At 38.5% G+C, this 17,538-nt stretch overlaps 1 protein-coding gene across 8 annotated transcripts in view; it reads right to left on the reverse strand.

Annotated features, from left to right (window-relative positions):
* The window catches only part of NFATC3 (nuclear factor of activated T cells 3), a 103,916-nt gene that overhangs the window by 33,697 nt on the left and 52,681 nt on the right, over nt 1–17,538 (reverse strand). For all 8 annotated transcript variants that reach the window (XM_081512791.1, XM_081512794.1, XM_081512786.1 and 5 more), the window contains 3 exons: nt 12,479–12,678; nt 5,048–5,220; nt 2,116–2,256 (listed from right to left, as the gene is read on the reverse strand). In XM_081512791.1, the coding sequence (XP_081368917.1) occupies nt 2,116–2,256; nt 5,048–5,220; nt 12,479–12,642 (478 nt within the window). In that variant the 5' untranslated portion in view covers nt 12,643–12,678. The remainder of the gene's footprint in view (nt 1–2,115; nt 2,257–5,047; nt 5,221–12,478; nt 12,679–17,538) is intronic.

A 17,538-nucleotide genomic window follows, 5' to 3' on the forward strand; every position in this document is an offset into this window, starting at 1 on the left:
ATTCCATATATATGCATTAGTATACTGTATTTTCTGGAAGAGTTTGTTCATATGTTTAAAAGCATCTGGTGTTTGCCTGTGTCTCCTTTTCTGCTGCCTAGCACCTCTAGTTCCACATCTATTCCCTAAACAATATTTTAGCCCTCCTGGTCACTCTTCTTTGAACAGTCTTCCAGTGTGACCATCTCCCTCCAAATGCATCAGGCTGAGGACTGAATAGACCAGGTGAGAAATGCTTCAGCATGACAGAGAGTGACTGAGGCTCTTGTTGTCTTACATGGAGATGCTGTGTTTCTGTGAATAGAAGTTATCCGAAGCAGCTACAATATGGAGAAAGTGTCTGACACTTTGCATGTGGCCAGCAAGTGTCCCTCAGTCTGCCACATTTCCTACTGCCAAGCTCAAGCTCCCACACTGTGTACTCATGCAGCTGGGTTTTTGGTGTTTTTTTTTTTAACCCTCAGCCCTTGCTATGTTAGTTTTCCCCTACTGGACTTCATTTTCTAGGACTGCTTGGCTTGTCAAGATCTCAGAAACAGATGGTCTTGTGAACAATTTGCTAGGCTTTCCAGATCTGGGTCACCACAGATCTTTATTATCTGGCCAGCACATTTTCTATCTCTTCATCATAAGTGAATTGTTTACCTGGGGAGCGCCCCATCTGCTACTAGTGCTCGCATTCCAGTCTAATGTGCAGCTATTCTAAAGCATTCTTTTTATGTCATGGGCATTCACCCAGTGACAAAACCATACAAGTATCTTCACTGCTAGCATGACTTCATCTGGTCTGTGAAGACTCAGTGAAATGCCTTCCAGACTGTGACTACCACTTTCCATTCCAACAAGGTAGTATGAGCGACCCTTGTGCACAAATGCTATGCCAACTAAGAATCACAGCTCAGTTCAGCAATCATCTGCTGGGTCTCAACTTGCCAGGCACTTTGGGTTGCTGAAATAAGACAGACAGGATACTCTACCTTCTGTCTGTGGATGAAAGGCAAATATAAACAGTTCACTATAATGAAATGTGGTGGTTACAATAATTAATAAAGATGCATTCTGGATGTACTAGGAGCACAGATGTCAGGGTCCTTACAACTGAGTCTTGGCTACTGTAAATACTGTGCAATGAACATGGCAGTGTGTATGTTTTTTTGAGTTAGTATGTCTATTTTCTTCAGATAAATACCCAAAAGTGGAACTGCTGGATCATATGGTAGTTTTACTTTAAATTTTTTGAGGACTTCCAAAATATTTTCTGTAGTGACTGCATCAGTTCACATTCCCACAAACAGTATACAATTCCCTTTTGTTCATAGACTTGCCAACACTTGTTTTTTCTAGTCTTTTTCTTTTTTTGATAATAGCCATTCTAAGAGGTGTGAGGTGGTATCTATGGTTTTGTGTTTTCCTTTTTTTTTTTTGGCTTTGCCGGGTCTTCACTGTGGCATGTGGGATCTAGTTCCCTGACCAGGGAATGAACCTGAGACCCCTGCATTGAGAGGAAGGAGTCTTAGCCACTGGACTACCAGGGAAGTCCCTCTCTATGGTTTTGACTTGCATTTCACTGATGATTAACAATGTAGAGAATCTTCATATCTGTTGGCTATCTATGTTCTTCTTTGGAAAAAATGTCTACTGGGATCTTCTGCTTATTTTTTAATTGAGATCGTATGATTTTTTACTATTGAGCTGTATGAGCTCTTTTTGTGCTTGCTTTGGAAATATTTTCTCTCATTCAGTAGGCTGCTTTTTCATTTTGTGGATAGTTTCTTTTGTTGTGCGGCTTTTTAAGTTTGATGTAGTCCCTCTTTATTTTTGCTGTTGCTGCTTTTGGTGTCAGATTCAAAAAATCACTGTCAAGACCTATGCCATGGCTTACTACCTAAGTTTTCTTCCAGTTTTACATTTTCAGGTTTTACATTTAAGTCTTTAATCTATTTTGAGTTCGTTTTTGTGTATGGTTTAAGAGAGTGGCCCAGTTCATCTGTTCTATATATAGTAGTTTGTATCTTCTTATCCCAAACTCCTAATTTATCCCTTCTCTCCTATCCCCTTTGGTAACCATAAGTTTGTTTTCTATGTCTGTGTCAACTCAAATCTTATATTATTTACCTTGTCCTTTTTCAAGAAAGATGATTTTGGATTCTGGAAGAAAATTAGATCCAGTAACAATCATTTCATGACCTCCATTTACAGAACAACTGTTGATACTGTACTTCTCAATATGAGGAAGTTCTTGGGCAGATCGCTGAGCTGTTTTTTAAGAGTGGAGAAAAACAAAATACTAGTTTACATTCTTTCATATGTAAATGACAAATTCTAGCTATAAAAGAAGAAAATTCTGGGCTTTTACAAAACGCAGGACAAGAGTAACAATATCTACTAAATAACTATGTTATTTAGAAAACAGAATAGACTTATTAGTCATTTTATTAGTGATTTATACATTATTATTGGACGACTATGAGAAACTAATAAAGAGAAATTAATCAATGCCTGCAACTTATGTTGACTCCAACAAATTCACCTCATCCACTTTTCTCTTTTTAGCTTTTAGCTGTCTCTTTAGCTTCTCATTTTTTCCCTACAATTTGCCTTTTAAAACTGGCAAATTTAATATAAGAAGAAAACTAAGTCCAAAGGTACGTAATTATATTACATACAATTAAAAGAAGACAAGTTTCTAAAGGACAAACACCAAGTAAACCTTTAATCAAGAAAATAGCCAGATCACCAAGACATCAGGATTACATTTTGGACGAACTTCTGAATAACTAAACAATGTATACATGAAGTACACATTTCAATACAGAATTTTTAAAAATGAACAAAAATATTTCTTAGTGCACTCTACTCTTCCTTCCCAGGATATGTGAACACAATTTATCTTAAAGCCTGTAAGACATTATTTAAAGTATTAACTTTTCCTTGGTGCCATTTTTTTCTGGTATCAACTTATTTCAACTGTTGTATTTTCTGGAGATCCTAGGGCTTCTCTGGTGCCTCAGATGGTAAAGCGTCTGCCTGCAATGCGGGAGACCTGGGTTCAATCCCTGGGTCGAGAAGATCCCCTGGAGAAGGAAATAGCAACCCACTCCAGTACTCTTGCCTGGAAAATTCCATGGACAGAGGAGCTTGGTAGGCTACAGTCCATGGGTTGCAAAGAGTAGGACACGACTGAACAACTTCACTTCACTTCACTTCTGGAGATCCTATTTCTGGGCCTTTCTTTTCTTTTTTTAAAAAATGCTTGAGTTTCAAGCTATACTTCTTTTGACTGCTTAGGTTCTCTAAGGGTTTATTTCTGTTAAAGGCCTCAATAGCTACGTTTCTCTCTGGATTAAAATCAAGTGTGGACTATACTTTCTTCTTGTTTTGGAAACAGGTCTACTTTTAGTCCTACTACTTGGGTGGAAAATTGGTGGCTTTGAGGGTCAGCTGTGCTTTGTTTGGCCAAAACAACATTTTAAAGTAATTTAAACAACTTGACTGCCTTTATGATGCATGTAGTCCCAGTTCACTATGTCTCTTCCAAGTATTTCATACCAAGCCACAAAAGGTATATGAACTGGGATCCTGGTCCCATTCAAAGAGAATGTGTCATAGGGGATGGGTCTGGTTAGGATGAGCTACAACTTGGAAAGTACCAAGTACCAACCTAGAGCTCATAAAACATTTATGTCCCTATTTATGTTCTAAATGGCCCAACAGAGAAGGAGCATAAAAACAAGCACTGACTAGCCTAGGGAGTAAGACTAATTATTTACGGTGGAAACTAGCCATCACAAGTGCATTTGCTGAACACATCAAACTGTGTTCAGCAAATGGTATAGCCATAATAAAACATTATGCATGTGCTAAAATATTTTTGAATTAACAATATGAGAAAATGCCCATTATAAGTGAAAATACCAAATACTCTGTGTGTATGTGCACGCACACACACACACAGACCCAAAAAAATCCAAAAAATGGTTAATAGTGACTATCTCAGAGAAGTGACATTACAAAAGATTTTAATGCTCCTCTTTGTACCATATTCTGTGTTTTCTATATTCTCAACAGTCACACATTAAGTTAATAAACTAAAAGAGAAAACAGAATACTTTTAGCATAAATTCATCTCAAAAACTCAAGCTACTCTATGAACTTAAAATTATTTAAATTATGTTGCTAAAAATTAGAGAAATATATGCTTAAATGGGCACTTGTCTGGCAGAGTAACAAAGATTGTGGCAACAAAAGCTGTTTCTAAGAGGAATTTGCTGACTTGAAAATTTACTTTTCATTCTATACTTTTTTTTTAGGTAAGAAGTGGATTTATTCAGATTCAGAGAGAAGCACACTCCACAGACAGTGTGGGCCACCACAGAGGGGAAGTACAGGGGCCTCACTCTATACTTTTATTCATTTTAAATTCTGTACCATATACCTCTATTATCTATTAAAAGTTAATACAAAAATTATGCCCTAAAGGATCTAAACCACAGTCTCAGTATTTCAGTCCTAACAGCTATAACCTGCCTGAGGTGCACAGTTCTCAATCCACAGCTTGAGTTGATATTGGGTTCTAGGGCCTTTTTCAATTTCTTGGCCTTGAAAATCTCAGTAAATGACATTCACTTTCTCAAGCTGGTGTAAATAAATTTACGGTAAAAAGCCAAAAGCCTGTAAGTCCAGAGCTCGTAAAGATAGGCATCTTCCAATATTTTAATAAAAACAAAGGCGACCAAGTAATAGTGACACTTACTGTCAGATTCATAGCTTCATGATTTGGTCCTCAGGTGTCATCAAGCCCCCTTCCTCATTTACAGGTAAGAAAACTGTAGTCAAGAGAATAACGTCTATAGCCACAGAGGCTACCTAGATTACAATGCAAAGCCATTTCCTAACTCCAAGATCAGTACTTATTCCCACTACACATGTAGTTTATTTCTATATAAGAAAATCACACCAGCTATTCAGACCCTGGGTTTCAGTTTACTTTTGATCTCAACATTACAAATAAAACAGAAAATGAAAATAGCATCACAAGCTCACTTACAACATTCAACAGGTATAGAAGCTGTCTGCAGAGAAAGAACTTTTCCACTGGGCTGTGGGATATGTACACGAAACACAAGTCGAACTCGAGTATTCTTTCTGCCAATATCAGTTTCTCCTTTTCGAAGTTCTATATCTGAATTTCGGAGTTTCAAAATACCGGCACAATCAATACTAGGGGAAAAAAATATACAAGTATTATTGGCTTACTGAAATTAGTGGTTCCAAACAACTCAGCTAAACAGTTATTGTTAACTTGCCAGGCACAACTATCACAACCTAAAATCAGGTCAAAAAATAAAGATATGACTTTCATTTTTTGCTATTTAAATTAAAAATAGGATTAAAAATGTTTTGGATGACAAATAATACTAAGTGTAGCATACTGACTGTAAAGAGGGCTGTCAATAATTCCTCTCCATACCTGTATTCCCATGCCACTTTTCCATTAAGAGGTAGAGTAACAATGTCCCCTCTCCTTGATAATGGGCCTTATGATTTCCTTTGACAAACAGAATGTGGCCAAGTGATGCTGTGTAAGTTACAGGTCTAGCCCTGAAGAAGCTCTGGAGCTTCCACTTTTGTTCTTTTGGAGCCCTGAGCCACAATGAAGAAGTCCAACTAGTATGCTGGAGAGAAAGGCCCAGATAATCCTCAACTACTCTGCACTACACCAGCTGAGCTCCCAGCTGAAATCAGGTACACGAGTGATTCCAGCTGACACTACATGAATGGACCAGCTGAGTCCAGCCAACCAAAAGAATCATGAAAAATAATAAACAGTTACTACTTTAAGCCACTAAATTTTTTAAGTTTTTTATTTTATTTATTTTTTAACTTTACAATATTGTATTGGTTTTGCCATATACTGACATGAATCCACCATGGGTATACATGTTTTCCCCTTCCAGAACCCCCCTCCTGCCTCCCTCCCCATCCCATCCCTCTGGGTCATGCTGGTGCACCAGCCCCGAGCACCCTGTATCATGCATTGAACCTGGACTGGTAATTCGTTTCACATATGATAATTTACATGCATCAATGCCATTCTCCCATATCATCCCACCCTCGCCCTCTCCCATAGAGTCCATAATACTGTTCTATTTATCTGTGTCTCTTTTGATGTCTCGCATACAGGGTTATCTTTACCGATTAACTAAATACGATATATATGTGTTGGTATACTGTATTGGTTTTTCTTTCTGTAAGCCACTTAATTTTAAGGTGGTTTGTTACAGAACTAGATAAGTGAAATATAAAGTGAAAGGCTCTAACTATACATATAACTTAGCCCAGAAAAGATTAACTTATAGGACCACAAATAACTCATTAATAACATATTAAAACTTTTATATATGTTTATTAATAAAAACAATCCACCAGGATTGAACCAGTAAAGCTCAAGAAGAATCTGAAAAATAAAATATTTTCACCTTCAGAAATGCAAACAAATTTCTAAAAAAGTAATATTTTTGAAAATAAACATTTTTATTTATAAATAACAAACTGTATTTGGCTAATATTGAAAAACTGTACCTTAGCTCAAAACAGTACTGATCAAATTGTATCAAGGTAGTAATTATTCATGCAAATATGCCAAATGAGTATTTGGTGGGAAATACCAGAGATTATCCATTTGGCTTCAGCAGTAAGAGAACCGTGAACTTTCAGATGTTCAAGCTGGTTTTAGAAAAGGCAGAGGAACCAGAGATCAAATTGTCAACATCCAATGGATCATTGAAAAAGCAAGAGAGTTCCAGAAAAACATCTAGTTCTGTTTGATTATGCCAAAATCTTTGACTGTGTAGATCACAATAAACTGTGGAAAATTCTAAAAGAGATGGGAATACCAGACCACCTGACCTGCCTCTTGAGAAACCTGTATGCAGGTCAGGAAGCAACAGTTAGAACTGGACATGGAACAACAGACTGGTTCCAAATAGGAAAAGGAGTACATCAAGGCTGTATATTGTCACCCTGCTTATTTAACTTATATGCAGAGTACATCATGAGAAACGCTGGGCTGGAAGAAACACAAGCTGGAATCAAGATTGCCGGGAGAAATATCAATAACCTCAGATATGCAGATGACATCACCCTTATGGCAGAAAGCGAAGAAGAACTAAAGAGCCACTTGATAAAAATGAAAGAGGAGAGTGAAAAAGTTGGCTTAAAGCTCAACATTCAGAAAACTAAGATCATGGCATCTGGTCCCATCACTTCATGGCAAATAGATGGGGAAACAGTGGAAACAGTGGCTGACTTTTATTTTTCTGGGCTCCAAAATCACTGCAGATGGTGACTGCTGCCATGAAATTAAAAGACGCTTATTCCTTGGAAGGAAAGTTATGACCAACCTAGCCAGCATATTAAAAAGCAGAGACATTACTTTGTCAACAAAGGTCCGTCTAGTCAAGGCTGTGGTTTTCCCAATGGTCACGTATGGCTGTAAGAGTTGGACTGTAAAGAAAGCTGAGCGCAGAAGAATTGATGCTTTTGAACTGCGGTGTTGGAGAAGACTCTTGAGAGTCTCTTGGACTACAAGGAGATCCAACCAGTCCATCCTAAAGGAAATCAGTCCTGAATATTCATTGGAAGGACTGATGCTGAAGCTGAAACTCCAATACTTTGGCCACCTGATGCAAAGAGCTGACTCATTTGAAAAGACCCTGATGTTGGGAAAGATTGAGGGCAGGAGGAGAAGGGGACGACAGAGGATGAGATGGTTGGATGGCATCACCGACTCGATGGACATGGGTTTGAACAAGCTCTGGGAGTTGGTGATGGACAGGGAGGCCTGGCTTGCTGCAGTTCACAGGGTCACAAAGAGTCAGACACAACTGAGTGACTGAACTGAACTGACTGAGTTTCAAGGGAAGGTATTTTAGCAGACAGTTAAGTTTCTAGCAGATGACGTGGAGTATCAGAAACTCTGACCATCTTAAACTCTGGCTAAGCAATGCGAAAAAAGAAAAAAGCAACCAAACCAACAAAACCTAAATTTATAGGAATGATAATAACTATTAATTTCTGTTCACAACACAATTATATTCTAGATCAGAGTATAACACTGCCACATTCATATTCATCAAGTTCTAAGTCAAAGAGGAGCTATGAGTAGGGTAAGGCAACGAATACTGGCATACTATACTTAAAGCATCTTGTAGACTGGTTGTATGGTTTATGGGTTGAATATTGGTCTTAATTAAAGGATATTACCCATACAAGATAGAATAGGTTTGAAATGACCAGATCTATGGGATAGCACGCAGAACAAAGGGGCTCTCTCCCAATCTTCCCCCACACTACTGCTCTGAGAGAACAGCAGAGCTTTTCCTTCTTTTGGCCGCATCATACAGGATACAGATCCCTGACTAGGGATGAAACTGGCACACCCCGCAGTGGAAGTTGTTGTTCAGTTGCACACTCGTGTCAAGCTCTTTGCGACCACGTGGACTGCAGCACACCAGGCTTCCCTGTCCTTCACCATCTCCCAGAGCTTGCTCAAACTCACGCTCATTGAGTCAGAGATGCCATCCAACCATCTAGTCCTCTGTCGTCCTGTTCTCTTCCTGCCTTCAATCTTTCCCAGCATTAAGGTCTTTTCTAATAAGCTGGCTCTTCGCATTAGGTGGCCAAAGTACTGGAACTTCAGTATTAGTCCTTCTAATGAATATTCAGTATTGATCTCCTTTAGAACTGACTGGTTTGATCTCCTTGCTGTCCAAGGGACTCTCAAGAGTCTTCTCCAACACCACAGCTCAAAAGCATCAATTCTTTGGCACTCAGCTTTCTTTATGGTCCAACTCTCACATCCATACATGACTACTGGAAAAACCATAGCCTTGACTAGATGGACCTTTATTGGCAAAGTAATGTCTCTGTTTTTTAATATGCTGTTTAGGTTTGTCATAGTTTTTCTTCCAAGGAGCAAGGGTCTTTTAACTTCATGGCTGCAGTCACCATCCGCAGTGATACTGGAGCCCAAGAAAAGAAAGTCTGTCACTTGTTTCCATTATTTCCCCATCTATTTGCCATGAAGTGATGCGACTGCATGCCATGATCTCTGTTTTTGAATGTTGAGTTTTAAGCCAACTTTTCACTCTCCTCTTTCACTTTCATCAAGAGGCTCCTCACTTCCTTTCCCTTTCTGCCATAAGGGTGGTGTGTCATCTGCATGTCTGAGGTTATTGATACTTCTCCCAGCAATCTTGATTCCAGTTTGTGCTTCATCCAGCCCCACATTCTGCATGATGTACTCTGCATATAAGTGAAATAAGCAAAGTGACAACATACAGTCTTGACATACTCCTTTCCCAATTTGGAACCAGTCTGTTGTTCCATGTCCTGTTCTGATTGTTGCTTCTTGACCTGCATACAGGTTTCCCAGGAGGCAGGTAAGGTAGTCTGGTATTCCCCTCTTTCTAAGAATGTTTCACAGTTTGTTGTGATCCAGTCAAAGGCTTTGACTCCACTAGCTTTGTTCATAATGATGCTTCCTAAGGCCCACTTGACTTCGCATTCCAGGATGTCTGGCTCTAGATAAGTTATCACACCATGGGTCATTAAGATCTTTTGTGTACAGTTCTTCTGTGTATTCCTGCCATTTCTTCTTAATATCTTCTGCTTCTGTTAGGTCCATACTGTTTCTGTCCTTTATTGTTCCCAACTTTGCATGAAATGTTCCACTGGTATCTCTAATTTTCTTGAAGAGATCTCTAGCCTTTCCCATTCTACTGTTTTCTTCTATTTCTTTGCATTGTTCATTTAGGAGGGCTTTCTTATTTCTCCTTGCTATTCTTTGTAACTCTGGATTCAGATGGGTATACCTTTCCTTTTCGCCTCTGCCTTTCACTTCTCTTCTTTTCTCATCTGTAAGGCCTCCTCAGACAACCATTTTGCCTTTCTGCATTTCTTTTTCTTGGGGACAGTTTTGATCACCACGTCCTGTACAACGACATGAACCTCGATCCATAGTTCTTCAGGCACTCTCTATCAGATCTAATCCCTTGAATCTATTGGTCACTTCCACTGTATAATCGTAAGGGATCTGATTTAGGTCATACTTGAATGGCCTAGTGGTTTTCCCTACTTTCTTCAATTTAAGTCTGAATTTGTTTTCTGGTCTATTCCAGGCAGGCAGTGTATGCCACCTCTGGTTGGGGAAGGGAACATGAATCTTGACTACCAACTCTATTTCATGTTTGGATCCTAGAGTTCTGATCAAGTTCACATTATTCGGTATGTAAGGCTTTCTTAAATTCTTGAAAATCTGTCTTAGAAACTCATGTACTCTGTTTTCTTTAATTTATTGATTTATACATTATTTTAAAAAATGATTTGAGGCATTTTACAACATAAACACAAATAATGTCAAGAAGAAAGAAATAGAAAAAAAATTTTAAATAAAAGAAACAGGAAATAAATATATCCCAAATCTACCGGTATATGAATTACTATAATTACTATAATTGAGCTTGATCATGAGCTTCCAGGAAGCTGAGGCAAAAAATAACGATGATAAAGTTTTTGTAGGTCTCTCCTTGTCTGATAAAGTCTACTGCTTAAAATATCCAGAGGAATGAATGGAAACATGGCCTGCAAACTGTCACCTAAGAAGCAATTTTATGAGTTCTTAGAAAAAGATAGTTCAAAGTTGATTTTCAAATTCCCCTCTGCATCTGAATAAGAGTATTTTCATGTGTTTTTGATGCTAAATGAAAAAGATCCTAGGGAATTCCCTGGCCATCCTGTGGTTAGAACTCTGTGCTTCCACTGCCAAGGACCTGCGTTTGATCCCTGGCTGAGGAACTAAGATCCTGTAAGTCTCGTGGTGCAGCTAAAAAAAATTTAAAAAGTAAGATCCAAGAGTAAAAGGGAGGAAGCCTTCTTGCATTCTCATTAGAGGCTGGCCATCTCACCTTATTTGAAAATGGGTCAAATAGGATGCCTGGAAGCAGAGTCAACATTTTTCTTCAAGAGTTTTGCTCATGTACCTGAATAAAGACCAGCTGAGAATACAAAGATCTTTTTATATACTGCAGAACACAGAAATATAAGCGTAGAGATTATCAGCTAATAGTGCCTCAGCCATGAAAAAACTCTTATTTTAGCCCATGTAATGACTTAGTAGGGTTGAGTTCTCGAGTACTACTGACTTGAACAAAGCTGGCGAAAATAAAGTTTTATTTAAATCTACATTAATTTGTCTTTTCTGATAGTAAGTAGATAAAAAGCAATTCTTATTTTATAATTGTACAGTTATATCATAAATTACCATGTCTTCAGGGGTATATTCAATTAAATAAAAATATAAATTTAAAAGAGGAGAGCTTGAGACTGAAATCTGATTTTAATAGGACTATTCTTCCAACAGCCTGGGACAGATATCAATGCCATCTTAAGAAAGACCTATATTATAGTTTGAAACAATTTCTCTAAAAAAGTCACTGTAAGTTTCACATACCTGGTTGTGGCAAAATAATAGTTGCCTACTAAATACCCTTTTTCTGTTTTTCTTAGTAACAGACCTCTATCTTTTTAGGGGTGGCAATGTACTCAGGTTAAAAAACAAAAAAATCCAGGTCTTCCCTACACACAAGGATGATCAATGAGATGCAGTAAAAGTGCTGGATAAGTTTCTGGGAAAAGCTCTTTAAAGAGGTCTGACTCAGATGAAAATTCTCTCCCACCTTTCCTCCTACCCCTTCTTCCTATTCCCTCCAGGATTACAGTTAAGATGGCAAGAGCTCTAGCCGCCACTGTGGATCAGGAGGCAATCTTGAGGATGAAAACTATACCCTAAAAATAGCAGAGAAGAAAAAACAGAAGGAGCATGGGGCCCCAGTGACTTATGGAGCCACTATGCTAGCCCTAAAATGCCTATCTGTATATTTCTTTTGCAGAAAGAAAAATTAAACCTCTAGCTGTTTAAGCCACTGCATGTCAGGTTTCTATTACAGGTACTATACATTCCTAACTAATCCACTTGAACAAAACTCTATTGCATTCTCATTCAGAATTTGGCAAGATCTCATTTTATTTGGATATGGATAAAATGGGACACCTGAAAGCAGTCAAAAGTTTCCTTTAAGGAAACTTATCAATCACAATTGTACTGCAATTATTTATTGTCAACCCTATTAGACTGTGGGCTACCTGAAAAGAGTTCACATATTTTTGTCTCCATCACCTAGCATGATGCTTGGCTGGCAAATACATGGTCATAGACTTTTGCCGAATTGAATTTTCTTTATGGAAATATGATACCAACCTTAGCAAATATACTCTAATTATTTATATAATGTTATTCAGTTAATTCAGAATAGTGACTTTTTATTTTTGTGCTATTAATATAAAAATAAATATGTTTTCTTCTGAAAATTATTTCAGGAAAAGAAAAAACAGTCCATTTCAGGATGTTTCAAGATACCTGGCTGACATATTGTTTTCAGGAAGAAGTGGAATTTCCAGAACCTTTGTGCTGGCAATTATTATCTCTTGGCTTGCAGTAGCAACTGTCTTCCCAGTGATTCGATGCACCTGGTAAAATGCATGAGGCCGTAAATATCGGTCATCTGCTGTTCCAATAAACATCTGTAGATTTATTGGCTTTTCACTGTAGCCCAGGAGCTAATTTGGAAGAGCAAACACACAAAAATAACAACTCATTATCCATGCATTTTATAGTAAGTTTACAACAATAAGTCTTGTATTTGTATCATATACTATTGATACATAAATGTTATCGCAACAGTCAAGACAAGTAACAGGTGAACAACCCTCTAAGTTGCAGAAATATTTTAAAAGTTATAAAATGCTGGAATGTATTACAAAGGGATGAGGGGTTTTTTTTGGATTAAAAGCTAGATCAACCTAAATTCTGAAAAGCCTTGATAGAGAGCTATGTAGAATATAAAAGAAATGTTGATTCTGTGCTCCAGGCAACATTAACCACCCAGATCGGACTTAAAGATCAGCATATGTTGGAAGGTCCTCTATCAGGCTGTTAAAATCAGAGACGCTTTTAGTAGAAATGACCTGAAAAGTCCTTTCCCATGTTTCCAACTTAGAATTTCAACTGACTTAAAAAGCTAGGCTACTTGACTTTCTTTGGTACTCTTCGCTATTACCTGGGTTAAAATAGCTACACAGGATGAAGAAGAGTGATGGCCAGGAGGTACTGGAGGTAAAAATCGTGACCACAAGAAAAGAGGCAGTTAAAAGAAATAGAGCCTAAAGCACTTAGGGAGACTCCTGTGTTTAGTCTGATGGCTGAGTAGCACCCACTGGACCTGCCATCATGCAGACAGCAACTATGTGTGCTGTACTGTGCTTAGTTGCTCAGTCGTGTCCGACTCTTTGCGACCCCATGGACTGGAGCCCACCAGGCACCTCTGTCCATGGGGATTCTCCAGGCAAGAAAACTGGAGAGGACTGCCATGCCCTCCTCCAGGGGATCTTCCCAATCCAGGGGTCGAACCCAGGTCTCCCACACTGCAGGCAGATTCTTTACCTTCTGAGCCACCAGAGAAGCCCAACAGCAACTATACACTGGAACAAATATAAAGAATGACTCTGAAAGGAAGGAAAGTATCAAAGTAAACAGATACTAGAAATAAACTGACATGTGTCAGAAGAAAAGAAGGGAAGGTGTGTTTCCTGTTTTTAAGGCTTATTAAAAAGGGAACCCTCTTACACTGTTGGTGGAAATGCAAACTAGTACAGCCACTATGGAGAACAGTGTGGAGATTCCTTAAAAAACTGGGAATAGAACTGCCATATGACCCAGCAATCCCACTGCTGGGCATACACACCGAGGAAACCAGAATTGAAAGAGACGCGTGTACCCCAATGCTCATCGCAGCACTGTTTACAATAGCCAGGACATGGAAGCAACCTAGATGTCCATCAGCAGACGAATGGATAAGGAAGCTGTGGTACATATACACAAGGGAATATTACTCAGCCATTAAAAAGAATACATTTGAATCAGTTCTATTGAGATGGATGAAACTGGAGCCCATTATACAGAGTGAAGTAAGCCAGAAAGAAAAACAACAATACAGTATACTAATGCATATATATGGAATTTGAAAGATGGTAACGATAACCCTATATGTGAGACAGAATAAGAGACACAGATGCATAGAACAGTCTTATGGACTCTGAGGGAGAAGGTGAGGGTGGGACGTTCTGAGAGAATAGCATTGAAACATGTATATTATCATATGTGAAACAGAACACCATTCCATGTTCGATGCATGAGACAAATGCTCAGGGCTGGGGCAATGGGATGACCCAGAGGGATGGGATGGGGAGGGAGGTGGGAGGGGGGTTCAGTATGGGGAACACATGTAAACCCATGGCTGATTCATATCAATGTATGGCAAAAACCACAACAATATTGTAAAGTAATTAGCCCCCAACTAAAATAAACAAATTTATTTAAAAAAAAAAAAAAAAGCCTTATCTGAGGGAAAGCCACAGTCCATGCCGTAACAGTGTGGCTGAAACTACCAAAGAAATCTACAGTCTGAAGGGCTTGAAGAACCAAGGACAGAGCCTGTCATAACCTCTGGAAAGTAGAGGCAAATCCCAGAAAAAGAGAGTCAGAGAGGGGGTGCTCCAAGTTATATATATACACATACTCTGCCCAATTCTTTGGCTGACCTGTAAACCATCCATAACAGGACAGACTCAAGCAGCCTAAGGCTAGAATAACTGAAATGAGATAATGAGCGACCACCAAGCACAGGGAGACAGGTTTTACAGGTTGACTCCAACCAAGTTAAGTGCCTGATTAAACAAAAAAATTCATCATTCTTTGGGAGTACATATGGGTGTGCCTTTATATTTGTTTTGATGTTCTTCATCAAAGTTGTATGAGTTCTTCATATAATCTGAATATTAATCCCTTGCAGATATGTGATCTGCAAATACTATCTCCCATTTCCAGGTTATTTTTTTTCACTTTCTTGGTTGTGTCCTCTGACACACAAAATTTTTTTAAATTTTGCCTTTTGCCTTTGTGCATGCTCAGTCATGCCCAACTCTGCGAACCTGGACTGTAGCCCACCAGGCTCCTCTGTCCCTGATTTTCCAAGCAAGAAAATAAGAGAGGGTTACCATTTCCTACTCCAGGGGATCTTCCTGATCCAGGGATTGAACCCATGTCTCTTGTGTCTTCTGCACTGGCAGGTGGATTTAACCAACTGCACCACCTGGGAAGACACTTTTTAATTTTGATGGAGTCTGACTTGTTTCTTTTGTTGTTTGTGCCTTAGCTATCATACTTAAGAAACCACTACCAAGTCCAATGTTGAGAAGATTTTCCTCAATGTTTTCTTCCAAGATTTTATAGTTTTAGGTCTTGCATTAGGTCTTTGATCCACTTTGCATTAATTTTTGTATATCATGTAAGGCAAGGATTCAACTACATTGTCTTGCTTGTGGATATCTAATTTCCCCAGCACCATTTGTGGAAAAGACTCATTTCCCCCACTGAATGGTCTTGGAACCCTATCAAAAATGAATTCATCATATATGTTAGAACTTATTTCTGGGCTTTCTACTCTACTTCATTGGTCTGTCTTTATGCCAGCACTGTACTGCTTAAAATACTGTAGTTTTGTAGTATGTTGCAAGTCAGGGAGAGGAAATCCTTCAACTTTATTCTTTTTCAGGACTGTTTCAGCTACTTGAGTCTCCTTGCAATTCCATATGAATTTGAGAATATGCTTTTCCATTCTGCAGAAAGGACTGTTGGAATCTGGCTAAGTACTGCATTAAATCAGTAGATTGCTTTGGGGAGCACTGATGTCTTAATTAAGTCTCCTTCTCATGAAAATGGGATGTCTTTTTATTTTTGTTCCAAGTATACTTGGATTTTATTTTTACTTTATATTTTTTTAAACAATATTCTTTAAGTAGACCATTTTTTTAAAGTCTTTGTTGAATTTGCTTTAATACTGCTTTCTATCTTATGTTTTGGTTTTTTGACCTGGAGGCACATGGGATCTTAGCTCCTCAACCAGGCACTGAACTTGCACCCTCTGCATTGGAAGACGAAGTCTAAACCACTCAATTACCAGGAAGTCCCTATTTTTACTTTATATATTTCCATTTAGTTTTCTTTCAGCAATATTTTATAGTTTTCAGCATACAAGTCTTATATATATCTCCTTAGTTAAATTAATTCCTAACTATTTCTTTTAGATGCTATTGTAAGTGAAACTGCTTTCTTAATGTCCTCTTTGGGTTGTTTATCACCGATACATGCTTCCCTGGTGGCTCAGATAGTAAAGAATCTGCCGGCAATGTGGGAGACCTGGGTTCGACCCCTGAGTTGGGAAGATCCCCTGGAGAAGGGAACTAGCTACCCACCCCAGTATTCTGGCCTGAAGAATTTCATGGACTGAATAGTCCATGGGGTCGCAGAGTCAGACACGACTGAGCAACTTTTGCATAGAAACACACAGAAACACAACTGGTTAAGTATGTGTTCATCTCCTGCCCAGAAACTTCCCTGAACTAATTTATTAGCTCTAGCAGCTTTCTTGGGGATTATTCGGCATTTTTAAAATAGATGAGCATGTCATCTGTTAACAGAGATAATTTTACCTCTTCCTCTCCAATTTGGATGTCTTTTATTTCCTTTTATTGCCTAATAGCTCTGGCTAGAACTTCCAGCACAAATGTTGAATAGCAGTGACAAAAGCAAGCAACCTTCTCTTGTTCCTGATCTTAGGGGGAAAGCTGGTAGTCTTTTACCAGGAGGATGTCAGCTGTGAGCTTTTCAAAATCACTTTGATCATGTCAAGGACTTCCCCACTTTTCCTAGTTTGCTTGGGTGTTTTTGTTTTTGTTTTTTTAATGAAAGCTGTTAAATTTTATCAAATGCCTTTTCTGTGTCAAATGAGATGATCATGTGGTTTTTATGCCTTCATTCTATTAATATGATTGTAACAACTGATTTTCATATGTTGAATCACCTTCTGCATTCTTGAGGTAAATCCCACTTGGTCATGCTGTATAATCCTTTAAAAATAATTATTTATTTGGCTGCATTGGGTCTTAGTGGTGGCTTGCAGGTGTACTTGCCCTGTAGTATGTGGGATCTCTGTTCTCTGGCCAGGAATTGAACACACTCCCCTGCATTACAAGGAGGGTTCTTAACCACTGCACCGCCAGGGAAGTCCCTGTATAATCCTTTTAATGTGTTGTTGGATTTGATTTGCTAGTTTTTTTGTTGAGGATTTTTGTCTTTTATATTTTAGCGATATTGTTCTTGTAGTTTTCTTGTATCTTTGTCCTTATTATCCTTTTAATTAAAAATTTTTTTTCCACATCTCTACTGGAATTCCTTCATCTCGTCACATAGAGCCCACCTTTCTACTAGCTAATTTAGCATTTTTATCACTGTTATGTCAAAGTCTCTTTCTGATAAGTCCAACCCAGATGTAGAGCCAGATTTGGGCCACCTCTGGGCCT

Source organism: Giraffa tippelskirchi, chromosome 7 (genome assembly GCF_054371585.1).
Source record: "Giraffa tippelskirchi isolate mGirTip1 chromosome 7, T2T-mGirTip1v1.2.pri, whole genome shotgun sequence".
NCBI lineage: Eukaryota > Metazoa > Chordata > Mammalia > Artiodactyla > Giraffidae > Giraffa > Giraffa tippelskirchi.